The sequence below is a fragment of the Zootermopsis nevadensis genome, unplaced genomic scaffold, assembly GCF_977971745.1.
Source record: "Zootermopsis nevadensis isolate Lab colony 2312 unplaced genomic scaffold, Znev_1.0 Znev_ptg000040l, whole genome shotgun sequence".
Classification (NCBI taxonomy): domain Eukaryota; kingdom Metazoa; phylum Arthropoda; class Insecta; order Blattodea; family Termopsidae; genus Zootermopsis; species Zootermopsis nevadensis.
In genome coordinates, this window is record NW_028259172.1 from 280,878 (window position 1) to 295,669 (window position 14,792).

General features: G+C 35.9%; 2 protein-coding genes across 19 annotated transcripts in view; one reads left to right on the forward strand and one right to left on the reverse strand.

Annotated features, from left to right (window-relative positions):
* The window catches only part of LOC147871740 (structural maintenance of chromosomes protein 6-like), a 23,420-nt gene extending 15,271 nt beyond the window's left edge, over positions 1-8,149 (forward strand). For 9 of the 11 annotated variants that reach the window (XR_015538327.1, XR_015538328.1, XR_015538329.1 and 6 more), the window contains 4 exons: positions 2,803-2,955; positions 4,978-5,137; positions 5,569-5,764; positions 6,322-8,149. Coding sequence is in view for 7 of the 11 variants with exons in the window: in XM_087360205.1 (XP_087216331.1) it covers positions 4,991-5,137; positions 5,569-5,764; positions 6,322-6,566 (588 nt within the window). In the remaining 4 variants the exon portion in view is untranslated. Of the gene's footprint in view, positions 1-1,628; positions 1,785-2,802; positions 2,956-4,977; positions 5,138-5,568; positions 5,765-6,321 lie in introns of all 11 variants that reach the window. The other 2 variants (XM_087360201.1, XM_087360206.1) reach the window with 1 other exon arrangement.
* On the reverse strand, positions 6,876-14,539 carry LOC147871741 (uncharacterized). Of its 8 annotated transcripts, XM_087360209.1 has the most exons (4): positions 14,278-14,407; positions 9,883-10,036; positions 8,167-8,256; positions 6,876-7,233 (listed from the first exon to the last, which is right to left on the reverse strand). In XM_087360209.1, the coding sequence occupies exons 1-4, from the start codon at positions 14,323-14,325 to the stop codon at positions 7,229-7,231; spliced, it is 297 nt and encodes a 98-aa protein (XP_087216335.1). In that variant the 5' UTR covers positions 14,326-14,407; the 3' UTR covers positions 6,876-7,228. The 8 variants fall into 8 exon arrangements, 3 of the variants coding, with proteins under 3 accessions (XP_087216335.1, XP_087216336.1, XP_087216334.1); XM_087360210.1 differs by lacking the exon at positions 9,883-10,036 and having other exon boundaries at positions 14,278-14,401; XR_015538331.1 differs by lacking the exon at positions 6,876-7,233 and having other exon boundaries at positions 7,433-9,317; positions 9,572-10,036; positions 14,397-14,539.
* Positions 14,540-14,792: the final 253 nt, after the last annotated feature.

Consider the following 14,792-nt stretch of genomic DNA (forward strand, 5'->3'; position numbering starts at 1 on the left):
AGATTTGGCCTGTTTCTATGAATGTGTTACTGTAAAGGATCTAAAACTTGAATTTTATAATCGTTGGTTTTCGAAGGTGTTTCGTCTCATCATGAATAACATCAACATTATGGATTAAGTTTTGGCCTGCCCCATGCACAGGGATTAAAGTTATTCTGTATTTTTTTCAGGCATTCCTGGGTTGTTCTCCTCTTCGGTTTATGTTGATAAAGTGGCTTTGGAATTCTGTTCTCGTGCATTCTTCCTAAATGTTGTAACCATTTATTTTCATGTTGTCCTCATATTTATTATTTATTATCTTTGTTACATTTAAGATCCGGCATTCTGTATCCTGCAGTTGCTGTGAGCAATCACATTCCTATTGTTTCATTAATAGCCAGTGTCACGAGATGTGACAAGTTAAATTTCCATACTGAAATTTTATCTCAGTACTTATTGGCTATTCGATGCTGTTCTGTCTGGAAGTACCCTTTCATACCTGTTACAGCAAATACCGAGCTTCTGTAATTTCGTAAGTTGCTTTGGAATTTTGAAAAACCTAGTCTTTGATTGTCCCCTTTATTTCATTGATGTCATCGAAACCTTTTCGCTTTGAATTCTAAATTGAGTTTTTGGAAGAACGAAAAGTCGCACAATACTAAATGCGGAGGAATATGTTAAGAAATGCACAACAGCCAGAATGGTTGTCAGAAATTTCTGCACAAACAACAGAGTGAGCAGAAAATTATCGTAGTGAAGAAAGCAATCACAACATTTTATTTAGAAAAACTTATATATTCATGTGAAATAAACTCCCAATACAGATTTCTGTTTACATCAAAAGAGGAGGACATTCTACGTGCTCCTTGCATTTGAGTGAACTCGTCTGGCCTTTTTTATGATTCATCATACTAGACCTGTTAATTTTGAAGATTTGTTTTGGGGTTACCCATGAACCATTGTTTTATCACTTCTGATTTTCTTGGAAAGGAAATAAGGTCCTTTCTGAAGTTTTCCAGGAGTTTTGACATATTGACTTGACTCTACTTCTGCTTGTAAGTTAGCAGATGAGACAAATTTTGCAGCAGTATGTTGGTTCTTAAGATTTTGTATCAGAATGAGAATCCATCCTTATTAACTTACATTTGGTGAGATGTCTGATTTATTTGTAAACAAGTTCCCTAATTTGTATAACTTTTTATCTGCTTTACTGTTGGATGGTTTCTGTAAAATTTCAGTATCTTCGATGAAAGTCATTTTATTTTTTTGAACTTTTGAAACCACTTACCTATTTGAGGTCTGCTAATTGTTTCTTCTGTCAAAGATATTTCTTATTTCATACAGAACTTGATTTATGTTCTGCAAGTTTTTAAGAAATATAAATTGCAAGTATGACACATGACCTTACATCGAGATTCATAACCTCTAAATGATACATCCTGTGATTTTGAAATTATGGAGAATGATTTAACAGATTGTACTGTGCCATCATCCGTAACAGAGGAACTTTGTACTGACAGAACTGTTTAGATTTATGTACTTTTATATTAACAGTTTTATAATGGATGTTTCTGTTGAAATTAGAAAAACGTATCAGCATTTTGATGTTGTGATCTTTTTGTTTCTGGTGTCGCTGGGCTTCCATTGAGATCTTCGATGAATTGTTTTGGAAGACACACATTTCTTACAACTGCTCAGATTCCTTCAACAAACTTACTGAAAAGTCTGGTTATGTTTCTTCGCTCATCCTAATTTTACCATAATATTGCTGAGATGCTTTGCAGCCTCCATCATCTGGGTGATGAGTAAGTCAGATGATAACTGGATCTTGGTGACTGATGCACAGATGCTGAATTATTTCACATTTTTCAGTATATGCATACTCACTATGTTTCCACTCAGTGTGCATAAATGTTACGTGTGTTATTTAATAGTAAGATATTGTTTAATTACCAGGTGACTTTATGTTATGTTGTAAGTCAGGCAAGAGTTTATAGTTTATTTTCAGCTATCATCTGTTTTTGTTTTTTGAAATTTCTGTAATTGAATAAAATATGAGAATTTTCCTTAATCGGCTTTGGTTGCCCAAGAAATGGATTGGTCGGACAAACTAGAGAAGCGATTAGGGAAATCACCGAAGTCAGATGACCAGACATAAGATGGCTGTCTTCTGTGGTCTGGTATAAGTTTACCAGTGATCATTGTCTTTGGATTTGTCACTGTGGAAACCTCAAATGTTACATATTCAGTGAATCTGAAATTTACCTTCTGAGGATAATGCATGTAGACTATTTACTCTGAAGATGATGAGTGCAGGCATTAACACATTTTTTCCGTCGTAACTGAATGAATAGGAGTAGGGTAGTTTTGAGGGGAGAGTCTACTTTAGGGCAGTTTTCTTGCATTTATGTGAAAATACTTAGGAGACCTACAAAAAACCTTGGTCAGAATAACTGAGTTTGAAACCTTTGAGAAGACTCCATATTTGCAGCGATGTAGCAGTTACGTTCTGAACTGGCTTAAATTCATTTTCACATCTCTTGTTGAAATTTATGGATCAGAGTGAGTTCTGAGGAAATGGTCTTTCAGGATAGCTTGCAAGGTTATCATTTTTATTTCAGTCTTCTGCACGTCTCCTTGATGAGTAAACACATTAAAGAACAAACAATTTATATGGAGTTGTGTTTGAAGATTATGGAATTCCTGCAAATGATCGGTCTTTTGGCTTATATCCTAAAAAGTGTCATTCCTGGATCGCTTTCGAAGTCACCATAGCTACATTTATCTTTTGTGAAAGTAAATGATTTAGCAATTCTTTTGAAGGATGTTGAAAACTACATTCGAAATCATCCAGAAGCTCGCCTGGCCAAGATCCAGGATATTGGACGTCATTTTGTGGATGATGGCATCATGTCACAGACAGTGAAATCAGATGTGGAGGCTATTACATCAAGGTGGAGTCGTCTGAGTCAGCAGGTAGAAATAGGGAATTCATTACTTACTTCTTAAGTCAGCATGATGAGATGAAAGTCTGATAATGTGTAATAATGTGATTGCTCCGTATTAATCTGCTTACCTGTTTGTTTTGACTATTGTACTTTTAAGTTGCCCTCAGTGGACTTGTGGTTAGCGTGTTCGCCACTGGACCCAAGGTTCACGGGTTCAAACCCAGCCGAGGTCGGTGGACTTTTAAGGATGATGAAACTTCCTTCAGAGGGGAAGTAAAGCCGGCGGTCTCATGTCATAGTTTTATGGCATGTAAAAGAACCTTATGAGAATGAACAAGATGTTTTGTAAGCAAAATTCATCATCATACTCGTCGCTGTGGGGAACTCAGATCTTACCAAAATCATCTTAGTTTTTCTTTAATGACGAGTTTATAAAGCCAAGGAAACGATTCAGTCCATTATTGATTTATATAACGTTATTTTTGTAATATAATTAATGATAAATGTACCTTTCTTCAAGAACATATTGACTGAGCAGCCATTTGTTACGTTTTTATGCAGTCAATTTTCCCTAACTAACGTAAGAATCCTCAAACACGTATAGAAAATAGGTCTACTTGTTCAGTGACAAAGAACATCATCGCAGTCACATAATTACAGTTCGGGTTTCGTATTTGTGAGGCTCTGTTCTCAGCCCAAAGACCATGTTTTCTGATGGAGGTATTTCATGATTTTCCTCAGTATCTCCAGGAAGATGCCTGGATGGTATCTTAAACTACGCCACTGGCCGTCCATCCTGAATACTTTCCTGTTAATTATTAACTAATTATTCTGTCATTCGACGCTGTCTGGTTTGCGATACTGAAGTTACGTAATTTGAAATGACCAAAACATGTTCGTGTGTGAAGAGAGACCTAGTATGTTGTTATTCTTTGCAACTAAAACAGGGCTGTGTAAACTTCTCTACATTCGAGTCGAATTGAGTGTGGATGGATGTATTTGGGATCCGAGTAGAAAGAAATGTGTGCCTTGAAACCAGTTGATAGAATATTTTGTAATTTGTTCCCCCTTGTTCTGTTTCTTGTTAATTAATATTTCCTTTTTGGACTGGTCGGTTTATGTCAAATTCCATACTTTCCCCTCGATATAAACGATTTTGAGCACTTTTTGTACAGAAATGCAAACACAAAGGCTTTACGTTCTGCACGTAGTATCCAGCGTATTCAAAAATATTGTTATGATAATAAAATCTAGGAGGGCTTGATGGAGGAGACATGTAGCGCGCATTGGAGGTATATGAAATGTGTACCTCATGTTTGAAGTAAGGATACCACTGGCAGGACACAGGCATAAATGGAAATTGACTTTGGTGGCGAGTCGAGCGAACACCATCATGTAACACGGGGAATTATATAATTACCAGCTCCTCCAAGTACGTGCCTTCCAAATTGATGTTTACCAAGAAATTCAGTGTGAATTCCTTAGATTTCTATTTCAAGCCATAAACCCAGCTCATTGTAGGATTTTAGATTTCATTGATCTAAAAATGGCATTTGACCCGTATCTCATGCGAAATTGCTCGCTCACTCTGGCCTTCACATGTCCAGATTATGTTGATTGACTAGAAGTAAATGTGGAAATTGCATATTTGTTTATTCTTGAATTCCTTATGAAATAAGACCTATTAAAAATTACGTACATCTAGTGTCTAGCTGAATGAGAATTGAGTCATGTGGGGGCCTGTGTAAGCGAGTAGTGATGTGATACAGTATCGTGAAATATTTAAAATTTGAGTTTAAGCTACATATTTTGTGTGTTTTATGAGTAATTGTTTAGATGTGGTTACTTAGTTTGGATGTAAGGGAGGACGTAACAGCAGAAAGAAAGTTCTATCTTATTTCTAGGATAATTCATTCAAGAAGTACGGTTTATATGAGACAGGTATTACGCATGTAAGTTGTGTTGAAGTCTGTCAAATTAAGTTTGTTACATTTTTATGAAATTATCTAAGAAGTAAAGATGTAGTTCTCACATGTTTCTGATTCTGTAGGTCATCTTTAAAAATGAATGTGAAAGGAGCTTCACTTGAACAAAAGAACTCTGGCAGTCGAGATGAGCGAGTTCGAGAATCAGACGATGTACCGAGCACCTCTAAATTCCGAAAAGATGATGACGGAGACGAATCCAGTTCTAGTGGACACCCCTCAAATGTGAGTTCTATGTAACTGGTGTGTGCGCGCGTACATGCGTGAATATATACTGTATATGAGTCCTTATTTATAGGCACATGATTACACACGCAGAGCATAAATTATAATATGTACCAGGTTGCCATGTTACTAAATATTTGTTTTGGTGCCTGGGTTTCTTCTAAGTCGTGTATTCATGTGTGAACATTTTAAGAATTTGGATCTTGGAGTTCCACTTTTGTTGTACTGCAGATTGAAGTTTCAATCTGTGTGTCATGAATTGACAGAAAAGTGTGGAACTTTGTACATTATAGGAGCCCCTGAAGATTGATTATTATAGATGTGATTGATGTGTTGCAACTGAACTAGCATGGTTCTGGTGCTCAGGGACAAGTTTGCCTCATTTGTAGAGTTTACTGCAATTTTATTTTAAAAGAATATTGACATTACAGGAACCAAAATCTGGGATCATTGAAAAAATATACATAACAAATTTCATGTGCCACTCATCCTTGGAGGTTTGTCTGAACGGAAGAGGTAATTTTGTTTTTGGGAAGAATGGCAGTGGCAAGACTGCAATAGTTTATGCTCTTGTACTTGGTTTGGGAGGTAACCCAAGAGCTATTAAGAGAGGAACCTCTTTGAAAGGTAACATATTGTAACAAGTTGCTAAGGTCATAGGTTTAGTCTTTGCTTATCCAGCTTGAATTTAGTCCAGTCTGAAAAGTCTGAGTGTACAGTCTACACAGGTAATGAACTGAAATTTGTCATCTCTTATCTTCCCTTAAAACTAATTTCCCAGTACATATTATTTATGTTTTTAAATTTCTTTAATCTGATTATATAAAATAATTCATAGTGTGTACATGTGTGAGCTTGGTAACTCAGGGGGCAGAGAAGATCCAGCATATTGTGCGCTGGATATTCTCCTACCATGACTTACCATTCCTGCACTGATGAAAAAAATTATACCATGGTATTTATTGCCAACCCATTAAGTAAATTTTGTAAGATCGTGATGTTTAATATCATCAAGCCCAAATGACTGAATTAGAGAACATGAGAATTGCGAAGGATCCTCTCAGTTAACCTAATACTGAATGAACAGTGGATTTGGTCCAAAACTTTAATTTTATTTCATATGATATTGGAAGGAAGATTAAGTGTGTGTATCAGAATTTTAGAATTGTTCCTGTTTCTTCCAGAATTTATAAAGAAGGGTAACGTCACTGCTACCATTGAAGTGACATTGAAGAATACTGGTCACCTTAATTACGAGAGAGAACAATATGGTGACCATATAATTGTAAGGAGACGCTTCGATGCAACTGGTCGCGGCACATACGAAATAAAGTCAGAAGAAGGTACTGGGCTTTCTTTCCCTCTGCTTTTCCTTCATCTCAGATATTGGATGCTCTCAACAAGAAATTTGTTATCTTTAAACAATTAGTTTTTTATAAATAAAATATGACTTGTCCCCTTCCTGATTGTATATGTGTTTTAAGAGGGCATTTTACCATGCACACTGATTATGTGTAAATGTCTGTTTCATCATATTTGTTTCAAATATGTTCTATTTTTGGCTGTTTAAAAAGATGCGCAGATTTCAGGCCCATTTGACTGAAATTGCGTAAAAGTGTCATATCAGGCTTCTTCTTTTCTGAGAGTCCTGTTGGTCTTCCTCCATATACAGCATTATATAGGAAGTTTCAGTTTATTTCAACTCACGTTACTTGATGTATTGAATTAATAACTTGGGTGAAGGTTGATTTACAAAATTTATGTACTGTACTCCATTCAAACTAATAGTCTCGATTGACTCTACTATATTACAAAATTTACAGCTTTTAAATATTGAAGCTGAAACTGCATGATTGCTTCATTATTGACTTTTCTTTTCTTCTGCTTCAAAGGTATGTTATACTCGTGTACATCAGCTTCCCCTTTCAGAAAAATTATTAACATCATCAAATAATTAAGACAAATTTCAAATGAGACCTGAGGTTCTCATGACAAGATGTCAGTGTTTGTCTTCTGAGTTTCAATGTCGATTAAACTTGTAAGTAGGTGGACGTGGACACACTGGTAAAAGATACTGCATCTATCTTCACTTCACCCTGGAAGATGGAGGAAGTATGTCAATCCAAAATGTTACAATCTACTTACAAGCCTCAGTCCAGAAGACGAACATTACATTTGACAAGAAAGTGGTTAACACTCTTATTGTGAGGAAGTTTTGTCATGGCTAGATCCTGTGAAAACTAATGACGACACTGGGTTTTGAAACAAACAAACAAACAAACAAACAAACAGAAATGGGGAAAAAAGAATAATTTTATTGAGTACTTTGGAAAATCTAGAAACATATATCATCAGGAGATGGTAAAGTTGCGTCATATTGTGATATAATAAATATATATTTTAAATCTTGTCCGTCTAATCACAATAAATTCTTATTAAAATATTACAATAATTAACACCAAAGTCATATCGAGCATGATGTACATATACAGAACAACATCGAGTATGCTATTAAAATGGAATAAAATCTGGAAAAGAACATCGTTTGATATCTGATAAAAATGTACGCTAAAATAATATATAGAAATTGTATTTAAGTTATTATTAATTTGAATCTTTATATAATTATATTCACCTGAAGATAGTTCTTTTAGGAACTGAAACATGTCGTGGAAAAATTATGGTCTAATGTAAATCAAATATTTCGATAAAGAACATCATTTGATATATTTTAAATGTTAATTATTGTAATATTTTAATATTTAATAAGAATTTATTGTGATTAGACGGACACAAGATTTAAAATATATAAATATATATGTATCATCAGGTTTTGTAAAAAAACAGTGGTCTTGTTTAAACTACAAATTAAATCTAAAATACACGTGAAGTAGAATCTACTTCACAAATCGGAGGATATACAAACATATTTACAGCTATGAGTGTGACGATGTAATGAAATTATATACAGACTACAGGCATATTTTTTTATTAAATCCTGATTTCTGTTTATTTCTATTAAACCTTACTTCTGTAAATATCTGGAACTGCATGTGGCCCAATTCTTGGACTGTCTTTTTCAGTACAGAAATCTGCTTGTTGAAATAGAGTATCTCCATCTGTAAGGGCAGGGACAGATAAAGTCAATACAAAATTTCATTTCTTCTCCCAATCCAATAAGGTGCTACAATCTTAAATATTTAATAATTAACCAATATCATCATCAAAATCTCATACAATATATAAAGATACGGAATTCTTCAAGATTTAAGTTAGTGTTTTTATCTATCGTTCTCTTACAGTCATGTCGACTTATCCAAAGAATTGAATACAAGCATGTTACGATAACAGAGATTAAAATTACTAATATTCGGTTGACAAAATGTGTTCTGCTTTAAAGGATACTATAATTCTATACATGTGAGAGATTTATCACTTAGTCATACATTTCAAAAATCTGCTAATACAAAGTAATTCATCCAGATATAATATTGTGCTTCGATGGATATTTTAAAAGAATAAATTAGCTTGAAAACATAAAATTAGAGCTTCCATAAAATTACACGTATATGGAGAGCATCTTTTTTAGTACATTCCCCCCCCTCCCCGTTCAATTTTTTTTTCTGAAATGTGAACCTTTTTGTGCAGAGAAAATCATGTATCACCTCATTTTATTGTATTGATATCTTTTAAGTAAATGCAGTAAATATAGTGGATTTGATAATGCATCATTATATAGACAAATACACATTTCATACTAACCTAACCATATGCTATGTAGGATTTGAGGTTTTTACGGCAGTGAGTCTGGGTTGTTTTTTATGAGTAACCTATCGCCCTGATAATGGAGGCAGCAAGGACCTCTGAAACGTCAGTAAACTTCTACCAGACTGCACGGCGCAACAACCCGGAAGACGGCCGTCTTCAAGTATATGCTATATTGTGCCATGTTCAGATCACAATTATAGGAAATGATGCGGAGAATCTTATTATATATGCAGACGTTCTGTGGCATTGTCCCCAGATATATTTGCCAATGGCCTCTCTGCCTGACTGGGGTAAATGCAGGAATTCATGTTTCAGATGGGAGCACAGCAAATAAATCTAAGACCGCGCAAATTGTTCTATTGAATTCGCACACGCTCTTATATAAGTGTTTTTTTCCAAAACACAACACAACCTTTTCCAATTGAATAAAAATTTCCTTGGATATTATCCATCGTCTAGTAAATATAAAACGTAAAACGACGTCCGGAGATAGGGATTAGCTCTATCTAGTGGGACCCAACTGAGTAGGAACCTGAAGACGGAGATAGAGTCCCATCTCCGAAACGTCGTTTTACGTTTTATATTTACTAGACGATGGATAATATCCAAGAAAATTTTTATTCAATTGACTCTTCACCATCGTCAAGAAGTTTTAGATCTGACAACCTTTTCCCTTCACTAGTAGACTGTAATTTGGTTATTAAAGTAATTTAATGGGGGTCCAAGATATGAAAATAAATAAATCTGTTCTGTACTGCCACTTACTCATACACAAACACATCTAATGCCAAACCACCCTCCCAAGTATTATCCTGATTGGACATACATACATACATGCATCTTTATTACATTCCATGGATCCATAAGACAGTCAGATGACAATAGAATGTAGAATAAGTCATAATAATACAATACATGTTATACAAATACAAGTCATATAAATGTCACAAAAATACAAAGGATAAATTACGACTTACTTGTAGACATTAGGAATTCATCGACACAGTAAAAGGAGTGTGTAATTAAGTATCTCTTCAATGCTGGTTTAAATTGTGCCTTTTTATTTACAAGACTTGAGAGATTTGATGGTAGACTGTTGAAAATTTGGATCCCTGCATAATATGCACTCTTCTGAAAGCATGAGAGGTTGGCAATTGGTCTATGAAGCTGATTTTTATTCCTTGTGTTGACACTGTGTATAGCAGAATTAGTTTGAAAGAGTTCTTGGTTATTTACAATAAAGTTCATTAATGAGAATATGTATTCACATGGAAGAGCTAAGATCTCTAATCTCTTAAATAGACTTCTACATGAATTCCTAGGTTTTACACCAGCCGATAACCTAACAATTTTCTTTTGTAAAGTGAATATCTTTTTGATGTTTGATGAATTTCCCCCCAAAATTATTCCATATTTCATTAAAACGTGGAAATGTGCAAAATATACTGATCTGAGTGTGTCGGCGTTGCTGACATGCAACAGAGATCTAACTGCGTAACATGCGCCACTTAACTTAGGTATCAGTTTATCAATATGATTAGTCCAATTTAGGTGATTATCAATTTGCAAACCCAAGAATTTTGTGTTTATTGACTCTTGTATATACTTCCCACTATAACCAATACTTAAAGCACATTGTGGTGAGTTATTTGTTATAAATTTTATTAGATTTAGGACTAGCTTGTTGACAGTAAACCATCTACTCTTATGAGACAGAACTATGTTTGATGTTGAACAGAAATCATCAAAATTTTTATTTGAAATTATGACGCTTGTGTCGTCAGAAAATATTATGGGTTCTGTTAAAGTATTTATTGTTTTTATTGTTGGAGGAAGGTAATTTGTGTATATTATAAAAAGCAAGGGCCCTAAAATTGATCCTTGGGGAACTCCATGTTTTATTGTTCCCCAGTTTAAGAAATAATTTTGATTGTTTTTAGTTGATTTTACTTCAATCTGTTAAATAGGATCCGAACCATTCCGCTGCTATTCCTTGAATGCCATAAAAATGCAATCTATCCGACAAAAATTTCGTGATTTACACAGTCGAAAGCTTTTGCTAAATTACAAAAAAAATCTTCGAACATGCATTTTTTGGTTAATAGATTTAAGCACATTGTCTGTTAGCTTGAAGGCTGCATCTTCAGTGGATACACCTTTCCTGAAGCCAAATACACATATTAAACGTGGACAATGGTCGAAGTCAACGTTTTCGTAGAATATGTAAACATAACCTAAATTTATTTACAGTTAGTTACGTATTTACGAAACATGAGTTGAAAACGTGCTAGTGACAGGGGCACAGCCCCTCCCCCTTCCATGACCACCTGTTCCCTGAATAACACTGAACTCAGGCACATTAAACAGTTGAAGGAAAATTATAATAATCTTGAAGAATTTAATTCTGTAAAAGAAGTTAATTTGAAGTACATTGATGAATTGAAAGAAATGTCAGAATGCTGTTAGCGAATGAATCCTTGAATGATATTTAAGAATCCAGTCCGTACCGCGAAGAAAACACTTCACTTCACCATTACAAAGATCAACTGGCTAACGCTGTTTAAGAAATTGACCGCTGATTACGGCGAGAACCACACAAAACCCATAAAGACAAGTGTTACTGATTGTTGGAGTAGGTGGTACGTATAGTTACCATTCCATTTAAAGGGTATAAAAGTAAAGTTCGGTGGTCATACAGCCTCCATTTTCAGGGCGAGATTTGAAGTTTTCGCAGCGGTGAGCGAGCTCTTAAATGTTCATGAGACTAGTGATATTAGACCTATTAAATACATGCAGCTGAACTGTTGGTGCCAGAACCTAGCTTAGATGAAGTTGAACTGGCCATTGGGACGTTGAAAAGTTATAAATCTCCAGGAATTGATCAGATTCCAACAGAATTAATTAAAGCAGGTGGCAGAGGGTTGCATATGAGGATCCATAAGCTTATTCAGTTAATTTGGGATAAGGAAGAGATGCCACAACAATGGAAGGAATCCATAATTATTCCTATTCATAAGAAGGGGGACGAGACTGAGTGTGGTAATTACCGAGGAATATCGCTGCTATCAACCTCATACAAAATTCTATCCAACATTCTTTTGGCAAGATTAACCCCATATGCGAATGAAATTATTGGGGATCATCAGTGTGGGTTCAGACGAAACAGATCAACGATTGATCAGATCTTTTGCATTCGTCAGATACTAGAGAAAAAATTGGAGTTCGGTGGGACCGTACATCAGTTATTTATAGATTTCAAAAAAACCCATGACTCTGTGAAGAGAGAAGTGCTATATAATATTCTTATTGAATTTGGTATACCAAAGAAGCTAGTGAGTCTAATAAAAATGTGCTTAAATGAAACCTGTAGCAAAATTCGAGTAGGTAAATATGTATCTGAGACATTCCTCATCAAGAACGGTCTAAAACATGGAGATGCTTTGTCTCCCTTGCTCTTTAACTAGAATACGCCATCAGGAAGGTCCAAGGTAGGCAGGAGGGTTTGCAATTGAATGGGACACATCAGCTATTGGCATATGCTGATGATGTTAATTTATTGGGGGACGATATAAATACAATAAAGAGGAACGCAGAAGTTTTACTAGAGGCTGGTAGACAAGTGGGGCTGGAAGTAAATTCAGAAAAAACTAAGTACATGTTAGTATCTCGTCATCAGAAGACAGGCGGGCAAAATTATCTTAGGGTGGCTAATAAATCCTTTGAAAGGGTTACAAAGTTCAAATATTTGGGAACAACAACAACAAATGAAAATGACACTCATGAGGAAGTTAGGAGGAGATTAAATTCATGAAATGCTTGCTACTTCTCAGTTCAAAATATTTTGTCTTCCCGTCTGAGTTCTAAGAACCTGAAAATTAAAGTATACAAAACAATAATCTTGCCTGTTGTTTTGTATGGGTGCGAAACATGGTCTCTCACTCTCAGGGAGGAACACAGATTGCAGGTGTTTGAGAATCGGGTGTTGAGGAGGATATTTGGGCCTAGGAGAGAAGACGATGGGGCGTGGAGGAAACTGCATAATGATGAGCTTAAAAATCTGTACTCCTCCCCCAGTATTGTGAGGGTGATTAAGTCGAGAAGAATGAGATGGTCTGGGCATGTAGCGCACATGGATGGGACAAGAGGTGTGCATCGGGAAGCCTGAGGGAAAGAGACCGCTGGAGAGACCTAGACGTAGATGGGAGAATAATCTCAGGCGGGATCTATGGGAGATAGGAGTTGAAGGAGACAGGGTCCGGTGGAGGGCTTTGGTTAATTCGGTGATGTACCTTCGGGTTCGGTAAGCCATCTAGTTAGTTAGACAACACGTCGAGACCGGCTCTCGAATAGATAGTCTCTCGTCCCAAGTGTATCGAGGGTTGTAACCCGGGAGCCAAAATAGTACGCGTTATTTCTTAGCTACCTCGGCCTAGTTCAGTCCCGCAACATTTCTTGGTTCATGGCAAACCCTACTTTGTTGGACACATGACGGCACACCACAAAATGTCGTCTCACGACAAGATGACACGAAATAATGGCCATAAGTAACAATGTTATTTACACATAAAATCCTTGCTCATTAATTGCATAATCACATGAAAACAAGTGTTCAATAAGGCCGTTTATGAGAAACCTGTATGTGTGTTTATACGAATTCTTTTACGCGAAGGATAAGGTACTACCTTTTCTTAAATACAGTACAACCCCACCATAACGCGGGTCGCGGAGGGACAGTGATAAACCAGCGTTACAGGGAAACCGCGTTATTAGGGGAGTGTATCGGAAATATCAGTACTAGTACTGAACGAAGTGTACGGTACGTACAGTATTGATAGACTATCACCATTTAAGAGTAAAAATTCTTATTTGACAATGAATCTTGAGTTCTGTGTGAAGAATAATTATTTCTATAGTGGAATTTGTAAAATTACGACCAAACCGTAAGACATAACGAAATTTTTTTTTTGGAAAATCTCGGACTCGGCTGAAATTCGAAGCAAGCATGTCCTGTACACGTAAGAAGTGTTACCGCCTCATAGACGGATTAGTTCTCTTTCACCATTAAGATTGTTTCAGAAAAAGCAGATGATAGTTGAAGTTCGTTTAAAAGTCTTATTCTTAGATTTAGACATAAGATAAATTTTATTTCTTCCCTTATGACATTTCGCGGGCGTGTTTAAAAAGGTTAACGGTCATATATTAAAGGTTTTATTTATGTGCAATGTATGATTCTCAGAATAAACACAGACTATTTACCTTAAAAGCATTAACCAATTGATCTTTGTCACAGAGACAAGTTGTGGTTTCTTTGAGGAAGAAGGGACGTTTCCATTTAGAACTTCATACTTTCATAACAACGCAAACCAACGTACACTCGTCTGAAGTTCCCTGTTGGTCCAACACGACTTTTTATAAGACATCACGAAGAGTCCGCGTTCACTAACTGAAAATCTAGAAGTAATATAACACCACAATTCTTCGCTGTGCTTACATTTCCCAAGATGTTGTATAATTCTATATTGAATCTTGGGTAGAAATTACAAGACTACACTCTGTTTCCCCGCTAGTTGTACCACACATTCCATGACCAGACTCACGCATAGGAACGAACTACATCTCCTGCAATATAGGCATCCCTTTCTTACCACCCCTAAACAATGTACGTGACTGTAGTGATCAATGGCGCCCGACGACTAAACCGCCTATATATATATCACACCAACCTTCCCTCCGCCACATACAAACAGACGTTGTGGCCAAGTTCGCAGAGAGTGAAAGGAAGTCAGAAGTTGGTAAGATTTGTTTCGTAATCTAGTATTTGGAGTCTTGGAGGTGTGGTATGACTGGCGTATGAAGTTTATGTTTAGCGGGTTTGGTAGTGTTTCGC

Excerpts from the sequence above, each read along its gene's own strand:
- LOC147871741 (XM_087360208.1), bottom strand. The coding sequence starts at position 14,325 with ATGTCTTATAAAAAGTCGTGTTGGACCAACAGGGAACTTCAGACGAGT. Across the intron at positions 10,037-14,277 it reads ACAGGGAACTTCAGACGAGT|AAGAGTGCATATTATGCAGG; the intron begins GTACGTTGGTTT and ends TCATGCTTTCAG. Across the intron at positions 8,257-9,882 it reads TGAATTCCTAATGTCTACAA|ATGGAGATACTCTATTTCAA; the intron begins GTAAGTCGTAAT and ends CTGCCCTTACAG.